This window comes from Megalops cyprinoides, chromosome 3, assembly GCF_013368585.1.
Source record: "Megalops cyprinoides isolate fMegCyp1 chromosome 3, fMegCyp1.pri, whole genome shotgun sequence".
In the NCBI taxonomy this organism is placed as follows: Eukaryota; Metazoa; Chordata; class Actinopteri; order Elopiformes; family Megalopidae; genus Megalops; species Megalops cyprinoides.
Window position 1 is genome coordinate 34,869,473 of NC_050585.1, and position 13,496 is coordinate 34,882,968.

At 46.7% G+C, this 13,496-nt stretch overlaps 1 protein-coding gene across 2 annotated transcripts in view; it reads left to right on the forward strand.

Annotated features, from left to right (window-relative positions):
* Positions 1-13,496, forward strand: part of LOC118774221 (roundabout homolog 1-like) — a 121,854-nt gene that overhangs the window by 97,369 nt on the left and 10,989 nt on the right. For both annotated transcript variants that reach the window (XM_036523399.1, XM_036523400.1), the window contains 9 exons: positions 1,285-1,490; positions 2,205-2,286; positions 2,823-2,991; positions 3,267-3,433; positions 3,727-3,848; positions 5,612-5,846; positions 7,654-7,775; positions 8,910-9,081; positions 10,792-10,995. In XM_036523399.1, coding sequence (XP_036379292.1) covers positions 1,285-1,490; positions 2,205-2,286; positions 2,823-2,991; positions 3,267-3,433; positions 3,727-3,848; positions 5,612-5,846; positions 7,654-7,775; positions 8,910-9,081; positions 10,792-10,995 — 1,479 coding nt within the window. The remainder of the gene's footprint in view (positions 1-1,284; positions 1,491-2,204; positions 2,287-2,822; positions 2,992-3,266; positions 3,434-3,726; positions 3,849-5,611; positions 5,847-7,653; positions 7,776-8,909; positions 9,082-10,791; positions 10,996-13,496) is intronic.

The following is a 13,496-nucleotide window of genomic DNA, read 5'->3' on the forward strand; positions in this document are numbered from 1 at the left end:
AAATGCGCTTTCAAGCAGAGGTGTCTTGGATGTTTGCGCTGTTCTAAGCCAATGAATAATTCTGACCAGGTGTTCAGTTGTGTGGGAAAGCAGCCAGGTGGTTTCCCCTGAGTGCTGTTGGATTTGGCTGTTGCTGGAGTTGGGTTTGGCTCCTAATTGTTGTTGGAATGAATACAGTAGCCCTCAGGCACAGACTTCCTGTTGGCTCAGCACCTGTCGTTCCCATAGTGACAGAACACAAGGTTGCCGCCCCAGTGTCCTTGCTCCCTCCCCTTCCCTCCCCACCAACGCTGCCGGAGATGCTCTCGCAGAATGCCATGGAGAGGCTGGTGAAAGCAGAGATGGATCGCAATAATAGCTGTTATTAAAAACCGAATTAAAAGGAAGAATATGCCCTTGGGGCCTGTAAAGCAATTACACCTTCACCAGCGACAGAAGTCGGGAGGACCACAGCCTAGTCTATATAAATTACATGTGTGTTTTCATCGCATAATTTATGGACTTTATTAATCTAATTGCCTGCAGTTGAAACACACACACATCTCTGCTCTCTCCTCAGCTCGCAGTACCGAAAGCTCTTGGTTATCAGTAATGCTGCTGTAATTGTAATGTTAATAAAGATGGTAATCTCTAGCAGAGACATGAGTTTCACTCTTGATGCACTCTCAATGGTACTTAATGGGAGGAAAAGAGGAGTGGTGTAGAGTGTTTGATTCAATCTGTATGAGACGCCCATTCTCCCATCATTCCCTGCATGTTGTTTAACTCACACAGACACTGCCTCCAGGTATTTTCAGGTTTTCTTTTTTAAACATCCCGATTCCAAATCGCTCATTTGCAGTGTGCTCATACCACATCACTCTGGTATAAGGAAAACGATGTCATTCACCAGAATGGGGATTTGGCTTAGCACTGCATTGTTTGCCTGAGGTCTGAGCACGCAGCCGAATGATTAAAAAATTAGCTTCAGTTTGTGAGAATCAGATTTTATATTAGAATTTCCCGTCCCTACACACACACATACACACACACGCACACACACACACACACAAACGTACACACATACACATACACATTCATGCTTCTTTCCCTTTTGTCATCTCCCCTCTTTGTTTCCTACCATTTCTCTTCTCAGCATCACTTTTTCCGTCCTCTGGCTTTCTCTCCTTCATTTCCTTGCACATCTTTCCCTCACTCTCTCAGTCTGTCTCTTTTTTTTCTTTAATCTCTGTTGTCCTTTGCTTGATTCAGCTGTTTCATATACTTTTTTCTCTCTCTGGCCAGTGGTATCAGACCGCCCCCCTCCAGTGATCCAGCAAGGCCCAGTTAACCAGGTGGTGTCTGTGGATGGGACGGTTGTTCTGAGTTGCCTGGCGACAGGGTCTCCTACCCCAACCATCTTGTGGAAGAAGGATGGTTCACTGGTGTCAACCAATGACCCCCGCATCAAACAGCAAGACTCAGGCGCTCTGCAGATCCGCTACGCCAAGGTGCAGGCGGGCGTCATCCCCCACACGCATCATCATAACTATACCCTCGCACAGCTGTCACGGAATCTAAACACAACCTACACACAGCCCTCATACAAGCTACGTACAACATACAGCACACACAAGCCTCACACCACATACACTCAACCTGTACATAACCTTCAAACGAAGCTATCCTCTCACAGCCCTCATACAATGCACTCACAACCTTAATCATCATTAGACAGTCCTTACATGCAAGGATACAGCACACATTCAGGTCTGCCTAGTTCATATCATTTCACTCACCTCACCAGTTTTGTCCATAGAAATAGTGAAAGTACCGCTGTCTTGTTCATTTGGAGCAGCTGTTAGGGAAAGGGGATAAGACTGCGCTCTTATGAAGGTCCTTTCCATCTTGCAGGTAATATTTCAGTGTGTGGCCTTTCACTGTCCTTGTCCCCAGATTTGATGCAGTTCAGTTTCCCTTCTTTACCAGCATCTCCAATGATATATTATATTTTCATTCTTCAGAGAGATTCATACTTTAAGACCCAGTGCAGGAGCGGTCAACACATAAAACACAAAGCCGTGTGCCTGGTCATAGTGGGGAGAGTGGTCAGGTGGTTATGCATTCATGCCATGTCAAATGTGGAGGAGATGTGTTGTGACTGCTTCTCCAGGACCTTCACTCTGTTTGTCTTTCTCCACCTCCTCCCCTCTCCTTCCCTTCAGCTGGTGGACACAGGTGTGTACACCTGCATCGCCTCAAACCCCAGTGGGGAGGCGTCCTGGAAGGCGTACCTGGAGGTTAAAGGTAAGACAGCAGGCCATTCTCAGCAAGGGATGGAAGCAGGGGGGGACCTATTTTTTTAACGACAACAGAATGAAAAGGCCTATCAGACGGAATGGCTTTTTTCTCCTCACAGTTGTACAACTGCTGCACACACACACGTGCGCGCACACACAGACACACACAGACATGCACACATGCACACACACACAGACACAAACAAACACACATGCATGCATGCACTCATGCACGTGGTCACACACACGCACGCGCACACACACACACACATACTTTCATGCTGCTGCACTGCGAAGCCCTGAATTTACAGTGTACAGTGACGTAACAGCAACATCAATGACAGGTTGCATTTTTCTTCTGTGAAAATGTTCAGACATAGCTTTGAACGTCTTTTGAGACAAATAACTTTTGACACCAATAAACCCATTGTCTGTGTTTCTGAACCTGTTCCGTTCTTTTTTTTACCTTTCCCCTGTTTTCTCTGTGATGGCTTTGTCTCACCCTCTTTCCTCCTCTTGATCTATGTCTCCACTTCCTTTCAGAGTTCGGAGTAGCCGTGCAGCCTGGCAGACCAACGGACCCCAACCTGATTCCCAGTGCTCCCTCCAAGCCTGAGGTGACCGACGTTAGCCACACCTCCGTCACCCTGTCCTGGAAGCCCAACCTCAGCAGCGGGGCCACGCCCACCTCTTACATCATCGAGGCCTTCAGGTGAGAGATGGAAGCATGGCAGGAGAGGTGGACAGGGGGATAGATGAGAAATGAGAGGTAGAGGAAGGGAAGAGTGCATGCATGTGTGTCTTCTGTGTGTGTGTGTGTGTGTGTGTGTGTGTGTGTGTGTCAATATGAGAGAGAGAGAGAGAGAGAGAGAGAGAGAGAGAGAGAGACAGAGAGAGGAAGAGAGCAAGTGACAGTTTCAAGTCTTTAGAACTTCCTTCCCTCTGACTCTTGTGTTCCTTCCCTGTCTCCCTGTTCCTGCTCCCCAGCCATGCCTCTGGCAGCAGCTGGGTCACCCTGGCAGAGCATGTGAAGACAGAGACCTTCATTCTTCAGCACCTGAAACCCAGTGCGGTCTACCTCTTCCTGGTGCGGGCCGCCAACGCCTACGGCCTAAGCAACCCAAGTCCCATCAGCGATGCAGTCAAGACGCAAGGTACGCCCTTACATCCTTACTTGTTCACAGTTTCTCTATCCACTCTTTCAACTAGTAAGGTCTCCTGCATCCACTCTGTGTGAGTGTTACCATAGGAATAAGTTAACAAATTTAGGCACTTGGCAGTTGGCAGTTTCCCAGTTGCTGTCCTGTGTATGTGTGTGTGTGTGTGTGAGTGAGAGACAGGTGAATGCATCACTATCCGAAGCACTAATGTGCCATGTTGACATAATGTGAACCAGTACTGAGGAACTGGTGCAATCTCCCTGTGTAACTCTGAGGTGTTCTTGCAGACCCCCCACCCACCAGTCAGGGTGTGGACCATGAACAGATCCAGAGAGAACTTGGAGACGTTGTGGTCCATCTGCACAACCCCACCATACTGTCCTCATCCTCTGTTTGGGTCCAGTGGACGGTGAGTGCTGGGTTTTGCACTGGTTTCTGTGACCTGTCTGGTCCTCGGCAGTTTTTACTCAGAGCTTTGAACCCAGAGTTTTCCAGCCAAGAGCCTTGATAATCTCTGCGCAAGAGTGATTGTAAAGTACATGCTATGCAAATCAGTCTGGAAAACCACACATTTATTTTGTAGAAAAAATCTGGTTGTGTCGTTCGGTATCATGCGGTTGGAGTCTGTAATTTCATTACAAAAGCCTGGATTCTAGAATGGAGGATCGTGGAATTCTGGACCTCTGACAGCTGCTGACTCTGTTAAATGTCCCACTCTGAGTATCCAGGGTCATTCCCGGCCAACCTGCAGGAAGAAAGCCCTCCTCCTCAGCTGGCTCCACAGCACCAGAACCAGTGCAGAAGAGCCTGTCTGGATGGATAGCCCCCAAAAGTGAAAATACCTCACCGCTGTTGAAATGATGTAGGGGGTGAACAGAAAGATGTAGGGCTAGCATACTCTGGGAGTAGTGCCTTTCACATTTAGAGAGAGGAGGAGCAAGGGGCCTGTGGTGATGTGCCGAGGAGCTGGGAGGGCTGATTTACGATGTGCACAGCGGTCCTGTACTGGTCTCACCCTCACTGAGCGCTGCTGGTTAAAGTGGGGGCACTGAGTTGTGTGTAGCCCTGGAATTTGGCCCCTTTTCCCCTAGGAGACAGAGGAGTGTTCTGGGTGTTACATCCACCTCATCTTCCACGACACTCCACCTGAGTGAAAGTGATCGCATTTCGATTGTTTGCCCCTAGCTGCGACGACTGAGTTATTTAATCAGGCATGTGAAACCTCAGAGGGTACCTAATGCAAGGGAACACATTCAGGGGAAGCCGACAGAAGCTTCCCACAAGATGTCCCTAGGGCCCTTGAGTTTGACAATGCGGGTGTTGTTCGGAGGTCCCTCTCAGACTCTTTTCTTTAACTGTTGAACATTAGTTAAAACACAGTACTGCATTTTTCCAGCCTCCCCAGGGTCTGTGTTTTTGAGTATGAGCAGGAGAGGGGGCTGCCTGTCAGGTTGCACATTCTTTCATAGAACACCCCTGCAGAACCTACTCTAGACCGCCTGGACCGAGAAGTTTTATTGGAAGGAAGGAGTAAAACAATCCTTAAGCGCTGACAAGCGCACGCTCGTTCCTCTCCCCCGGAGGCCGAGCTCAGGGTGACGAATGGGCCGAGAGACGCACGTGTCGGGGGCTAAATCAGAAGCCCAGACACGGACAGTAAATAGCTCCTCTGTGCCAAGTGCAGTAGAGGAGGACGGTGTCTGAGTGGCCTGTTCCTTGAGATATTTCCACTGTGCTCCTGAGCCCGTTTTCCATTTTACTAAGCTGTGGTTTGTGTTTGACATGGAGGAAAGAAAGCAAAACACTGTCCAGCCATTTAAAGATGTTGTTGCATCGTTGCTGTAATATTGAGATTGGCATGTGGCAGGCAGTATGATTGTCTGTACTCAGGTACAGATCAGGAAGACTTGTGACAATGAAGTAAGCTTTCTCATTCCACTGGTTTTGGAACATGTAAATATCAGCAACAACAGAAAAAGAATACCTGTACAACCACCGTCATCATGACCGCAATGTTTCCACTACACTTTACTGTTTGAGATTCAGCTCTTGTAGAGACGTGTCTATATTTATTGCTTCTTGGAAATTACCATCCTTGCAATTCTACTGTGCTAAAGTGACACCTCACTTTCATTTTGTGGCAATGCCTGTTGTGCTTAATCTCATCTCCAGGTGGAGCAGCAGTCTCAGTACATCCAGGGCTACAAGGTCCTGTATCGCGCTTCTCCAGACGCGGGGCAGCCGCGCGGGCAGTGGGGTGTGTTTGAGGTGCGTACGCCGGGCGAGGACGGCGCCGTTGTGCCCCAGCTGAAGAAGGGGGTCACCTACGAGTTCAAGGTGCGGCCTTTCTTTGACGAGTTCCAGGGCGCGGACAGCGAGGTGAAGGTGGCCCGGACGCTGGAGGAAGGTGAGAGGGCATGGCAGAGCCTTGCATGGTGGAGACGGGCCGCGTAGCTTCTGCCGCTTCACTCTCATAACAGGAGTGTTGATGTCAATTCCTGGTAACGTGTAACAGCTGATCCACAGGAGTTAATTAATTGTTTAAATTCATGAACTGGAAGTGTCATGTGGTCAGGTGTTTGCATGAGAGGAAATGAATTGGAATTAACCGGTGTGAACTCGGGCGAATAAGAGCAGCATGAGTGAGTTGAGAAAATGGAATTGATCTTATCCCTGCTGTCTAAAGCTGTCCTTTCAGAGAAAAACAACCAGAAAGGGAAAGTACATTAAACTAACTGACGCACAGTGTGTAGTGTGCTAGACTGAGTGGTTCACAATGTGTAATGCACTGGATTGGCTGGGTATGCTAGGTAATTGCATGTTGTAGTGAGGCAGGGGCAGGTGTTACTGTGGTAAAGTACATTACGTTATTTATTTGCTTAGCATTTTACATTGTACACCTTAAATAGCTTGCATTTTTACATTAATGTAGCTGGACATGTACAGTAACAGTAACAGAGCCCTGAAGGTCAAGGTCATAACCTTCAACTAAGTCCATTGCTGTTTCTGCGTGGTTGTTGCTGCACAGGTCAGGATGGTGTAGCATGGTAGTAGTATAGGAAAGGTTGGAGTATTGCGGTAGTAGCATAGGGAAAGGCGGTGTGTCATGGCATCAGAGTAGGGAAGGGTGGAGCATTGCGGTGACATGGACCAGGGTGGAGTACAGTGGTACTTATGTAGGGGCGGGTGTTGTGGTGAGATAGAAGGGTGTGTGGATGGTTTTATAGCCTTGTAATAGTTAAAGGGGAGCGCTGTGGCCTGGTGGCAGTGGTCATAGAGGAGGATGCTACAGCGTGGTATTCGGTGAGGGTTTGGTAATTGGGATGCTGTGAAATCCATTACAAGGGATTCGAACACGTTGAAAAAACCAGAGCACAATCCTCAGATCTTGCTGTGCTAATTGTTTCTAGGGTGGGGTGATGATTGTGGTTCTGGCTGTGTGGTTTGGGAGTTACCCGGAGTTCAAAGCAAGTACGAGTGTGGTTGTTTGTGTGTTGTGTGTGAGGAGAGGGAGAGCACTGCAGAGAGAGCACTGCTATTTCGCAAGAGTCGTGCCCTGAACAGACGTGTGAGCCGTACAGATTGTGGAGGCAATTATTTTCTGAGCCCATGTTTGGTACTTAGTCCCCGGTGAGTAGATATGCTCGCCTTCAGTACATTCAATAAGGGTGTGATTAACCACTGAATGTAGTGCATAATTGAAATTGACTAAATTTAATTATTGCCACGCAGCCACAGAGGTATTCAACTGCTTTGTAATATGGTAATTATTCATTTTTATCAACTTGCAATGCTGTAAACAGTAATAAGTGCTTCGCAATCATTTCCGGTTACACACAATAATGTAAAATATGTATTCGCAATTCTTTTTTTAACCAAAAGCCCACAGAGCTATATAAAGGCAATCATTTGCACAATATAATAATCTGTAGAGTAATGCTCTTGAAAAGTAGAATCTGTCCGATTCCTTGGCAGATTACAACACAGAGAGGCGATTGCAAGAAATCAAAGTTTTCAAACATCGTTCATTTAAGATTTCTTGATGATGACAGACAAGAGGATCATACAAACAGGATGCAAGAACAAGCAAGCTGTTATAATGAGCACATTATAACTGACTCGTGCTGTTCATTTGACCGATACAGATTGAAAGAAAAGCAGGTGTTTGTTTCTGTGGTTTGCTGCTTTTCTCACCGCCCCATTGTCTGTCTCAGCACCCAGCGCTGCACCTCGCGACGTCACGGTGACGAAGGGCAGCGGGAACGGGACGGCCATCCTGGTTGCCTGGCAACCACCACCGGAGGAGGAACGCAATGGGGTGGTCCAGGAGTACAAGGTAATGGCAGCACCCCCGGTTTCTTTGCGCTGTGTGCGTGTACACTGAGCACTCAGCGAGAGGATAAGCGGGGAGTGAAAGGGGGGGAGGGGAGAAAGGGGGAATGGGGAAACGCTGACGGTGGTACAGCAGCAGGAGCTAACAGTGATGTTGCCTACAGCCTTTTGCATCCCTGAATAATCTACATTGGACATGTTTTGCCCACAAACACTTTGCAAGCCACCAAGAAGCTGAGAGAGTGGGGACCTGTTGACCTTGTTGTAGTCAGACCTTGAAACAAACCCTAAGTCATTAACCATTACTGTTTCTTACTTTACTTTATTTTTCTAGCGAACACTTACCCAGTGAAATTTTCAGTGAAATTACTTTTGCTGGATCAAGTTCATTGCTGTCCTATCTATTAATTATTCATTTATGCAGCAAAGTGTTTATTTGCAATGATTCAGGTTAAGCATGTTGTCCAAAGGCACAATGCCTGTGCCCCGATAGCAGTGCTCAGCTTCTTAACCACTAGGCCGCACTGCCACCCTGAGACCATTCCTTGTATCCACATCAACAGTGGTTCACTTTATCCTGGTGGGTGATTTGTCTTGAGCTGTGATTTCCTGCAGCTTGGAATTAGTTCCACAGGCTGCAACAGCTTAATAACATGCATTGATTGAAATTCAAGAGGCGTGCATGGGTCTGTCTCTGTCTCTTTCTCTTTGTCTCTCTCTAAGATTTACTCTCCTCTTTTGGAGGTAGAAGTAAAAATAAATCAATCAATAAAATGTTTGTGTGTTCATCTGCATGTATGTGTCTGTGTATGTATATGTGTAAAGAAAAAGAAAATAAATCAGAAATTCATCGCCACCTGCTGGAGGAAGTCCTATTCATTCTTATGCTTTTTACATGCTTATTTCGACATGGAAAAATTGAAGAATATTTATTGAGAGAGTCAGAATAGTTACCTTTTCACTAATTGGTTTTTAGTATGTCTGAAACTCGCCAGCAAACCACTGTTAAATTCAGAGCGTACGCCGTTTGCACAGGAAGTGAATGTCCCAAAGACTGCTGGGTATTTCAGGGGCTGAGGAAGTGACTCCACCTCCCAGCATCCAGTCTTGTCTCTCAACCTCTTCCCCCCCTCTCCAGATCTGGTGCCTGGGGAACGAAAGCCGTTACCATGTCAACCGCACCGTGGACGGGTCCACCTTCTCAGTGCTGATCCCCAGCCTGTCCCCTGGGATCCGCTACAGTGTAGAAGTTGCCGCCAGCAACGGTGCTGGCCCAGGGGTCAAGAGCGACGTTACCTTCTTCCAACTTGGTGAGCGCGAGGATCGGGCAAGGACACGTCCTTCCCTTTTACACTTTTCCCACATTCTGTCCTACAGGGAAATGGAGTGATGTCACTGCACCAATCCCTTTCCCCTTGGTGCTACCCTTCTTACCTCCTGCACAACAGCATCCCCATTAAGGCAGTCCATTTCACTGCTCCTGAATTCTGGCAGATAAAACCAGACACTGCATCGTTGGATACGTGTCGTTGTGTGAATAGTTGTGTTGTCACTGTAGCCATGGATGTGACTAGTTTTTTTCACAGTAGCCAAGGATGTAAGCATTTGTTTGTATCACTGTATCTGTTGGTGAGTGTGTTTTTCTATACCTCTGACACTGTACGTGGCATCTCTTACACGCCTGAGCTTGCTTTTCCCTCATCTCTCAATGCTAGTCTTTAAATGAGTAATCAAATATAATTACAGTGCCATCCTGCATTGGGCTAAATTTCACAATTTGGCAAGCACAAATGACAAGGCACCTTTGTAATGGAAACAGTTTTTATTAATGTGTCTATCACTTGTCCCACGTAACTTAAATCAGTGTCAAAATCTGTCAAGCACAAGTTTCATTACGGTATTTGTTTTATTTATAACAATGTACTGCAAATCCAAGACATACAGTATTCATCTGAATGAATCTCATTCATGCCATTCTGATTGTTCCAGACCGATAGACATGCATAAAAACACAAGCGGCCACACACACACGCACACACACACACACACACACGCACACGCACACACACACACACACGCACACATCCAAGCACCATGACAGAGCAGAGGGTTAGCCAAACATTTCAGTGATTCAGGTTCAGTCTCCCAGTCTCTATTTCACATGATCACTAGATGTTCATATTCATATTCTTGTGTAAAACTGTTCATATTCTGTGCATTGGCCCAAAGGTGCAAAGCATTCCCACTCAGGCAACTCTTCTGGAGCTTTCACTGTACGTTATAGCAAATGACCACAATAACACTCAGCTATCTACACTTTACGTTCCATTCTTCACATTCCACTCTGCTCTCATCACAGTCCACTCTCCACTCTTAGCATCCCACATTTCTCTGCCTGCTGAGCAAACCCCAATGCTTTACTGTGAACTCACTGTCGAGGGGTGAACAGAAGCTCTTTGGGGAAACTCTCTGCCTCAGGGTGAGTGTTATTGCTTTGAAAGATTAAAGTGGCTGCAAAGTGGACCAAAAAAGAAAAGATGAAAAACAGAAAGAAATGAAAAAGAAAGTAGGATGTCAAGGAGGAGTTTCTGAGGGAGGGCAACTGATTGATGCAGTTATGTAGATGAACATGGAGAAAAAAAAGGTAGAGGATAAAAGGAGTAAAGAGTGTGAGAGAAAGGGAAAAGAGAAAGACATCAATGCCTTTTTGTATGTACCTCCATCCAGATGTTGACCAAAGAAATTTAAGCAAGATGTAACTTTATCTCTTCTGCATGCTGTAATATATGACAGACAGTAATAACACGTTTCATGCCATGAAGTAGAATACAATCCTCTTATTATTTAAAATTCAGTATGTGTCTTCCTCTTTGTCTGACTGAGTGGTTCTCTGTTTCTCCAATTTCTCTTAACATGTCTGTTACTCTCCTCTATACCTCTCTCCATTTCTTTATCTGTATCAGTGTGCCTTCTCTCCTCCATGTGCCCTGCTCACATGTGACTTTCTTCTTCCTCCTAAGATGCCGAGGGACGCATGACAGAGGGCAAGGTGGAGCCAACGGGCACTCTGTCTCAGCAGATCTCAGATGTGGTGAAGCAGCCGGCCTTCATTGCGGGCATCGGCGCCACCTGCTGGTTAATACTCATGGTGTTCAGTGTCTGGCTCTACCGCCATCGCAAGAAGAGGAGTGGACTCAGCAGTAACTACGCTGGAATCCGCAAGGGTGTGTGGGTGTGTGTGTGTGTGAAAGGAATCTAAGTGTACTCTGTCGGTATCTCTGTTCTCTGTTTCAGAGCCAGGGGTGGATCCTGTGCCTCAACTAATTGCAAATGTTTAGTAAACTCAGCCCCAGTTCTAACCCTGACCATTTAACTGAAAGCCAAAACTGATTGAGGGTTAGTGCTGGGGCAGAATCTGTCTTGACCTTGCCAGAGGACCCACAGAGATACATAAGGGGCTCCGTTTGGTAAAGAGGGTCTTTGTCAAGAAGGGCTGCCTGCCAGGCAGTGGAGGGTTTGTGAGGGTCCATGGCTTCAGGAGGTTGGTAGAGTTCATCTGAGTCCAATCTCCTCCTCAGTACAGTTAGGGAATGGAAAGGACAATTGTGTTTTTCTCCCTTGTTTAATGACCAGCTTCAGGCGATCCAGCTGCCTGCCAGTTTCTGCTGCCCTGCTTTCCTTTGCTCTGTGGGTCAGGTCTGGCCCTGACTGCTCGCTGTGGGTTCACACAGAGCCAGGAGTGGGTGGGTGCCGGAGGCGCTGTGAGCAAGATTCGATACTCGGTTATTGTCTGGCTGCAGCGCAGGCATCTGAGTACCGGGTTCACCAGCCAGCCTCTGTAAAGGCCATTGAGAACGGAAGCCGCGCACCTGCACTGTTGCCTCATCTCAGCACGTTTGCCTTTGAAAGGGTGTTCTTAAACCCTCTGTCCCTCAAATCCCGGGTAGTGGTGGAAGTGTTCTTTCGTGTCTGTGATTCACCCTGATGGCAAGAGAGTGCACCAGGCAAGCAGAGGCTCAGAGAGCTCCAGAAGGACACGCGTCAGATGTTCATCACCCAGCTTGAAATGAATTTCTCATTTTGAAGCTATTTGCTTTCATGAGCTTATGGTAAGGAGCTCAGGGTTCAGGAATGATGTATATTGGTAATAAACATTTAGACTTGAATGACTTTTTAAACACTTTCGCAGTTATTTTTTGCAAAATTTTTTTTCAAACCCTAATTTGTTTCAGCGTTTGTCTGAAAATATAAAGAGCAGCCAGACTGTTCATGGATTGCTGACACATCTGTTTCTTGCATAGTTTATGTCTCCATGCTCATTTGAGAGACTGGCAGAGCTGCTGCTCAAACTCTGTGCTTCAGATGAGGCAGAAACACTGTACTATTACTGCTAATGCTTTCAAAGCAGCGGTTTTGTAAGAAATTTACAAAAGACTTGGAATGCTCTGAAATACTGTTTGCTGCTGTCTCTACTAAGAAACACCAAGTTGTGCTCATTTGAACCGTTTATTATTGGCTTGATTAGTGCACACTTGGAGGCATACAGACATTTCCATTAGCATAGAGCTGTTCAAAGTAAAATGCAGCAAAAGGCTACAGGCTGATAGAATATAAGGTCTGACTGCAAAAGGCATCCTTGTTAGACCTCATGATCTGATATTTAAAAGCTGCTGTGGTGTTGGGTACAGGTGATATTACTTTGATGTGAGTGCCATGACAACTGAGACACAGACTCAGGGAAGGGACGCTGTTGACTCTGCCTTCTGCACCTCTGTGATTACATTAGATTGTGATTACATTAGATATCAATCTCGACATCGAGTCCACATTTTTAAATGGAGCGCCTGGCATGACTGACATCGGTCTCTTGCAGCTTAGGTGCAGGTATAGGCTGACGGACAGATAAAACCATCAACCCTCCCCACCCCCCAGAATGTTTTCATCCTAATCTCCCTCACAGAGTTTTGACTTCAAAGGAGGACAGGAACGAGAAGCCAGGGATAGCAGAGATTGCCTTGACATTCAAAGGCTGACATTCTGCATTTATTCTAAAGGTTGCTTTCCTCTGAGTAAATTGAAACGCGGTGGTGATGGCAGGCTTGCCTCCATGTTAAAAAGACATGCATTCAGTGACTTAGTCCTCTCCCTTTCATTGTGGCATGGAACTTTGTCTCGCTTTGTTGAGCCAGAGACCTCCAGTCCTCTCCACAGCTTGTATGCCTAGCTTGTTCTCTGGGTGAAGCTGTGCTTCCCCCTCTCTGATAATTGTAGTACTCAAACAGTGTATGCTAGCCTTTAGCATTGTGCAGCACACTCTCTCCTTTAGTGGAACAAACTGAATTAAGATTAGCTCTGGGACCTCTCAGTCCTACCCTCTTGTCCAAGAGTGGTTAAATGAGACGTGGACATGTGTGACGGAGATACCTCCCTGCTCGCCTGCGTGACCCTCGCTCAGCAAGCCTCCGACAGTCAGGGTCTGGAGGTGAAACTGCAGCTGCCCCGAGACTCACCTTCCCCAGCAGGGGGTTCCTGGTGAACTGGGGTTTAGATCAAAGAGATGCACTTTACTGAAGCAGTAACAATGTAGGAGTGTGGGAATAAAGACAGAGAGAGAGAGAAACCGATTGTCAGCTCCGCATAAGAGCATGCTTGTTTGTAGCAAACATAATGGTGTTTTTAAGAAACCTGTTTATTACAGATGCAATTTCACTTCACTTGTGTGTGT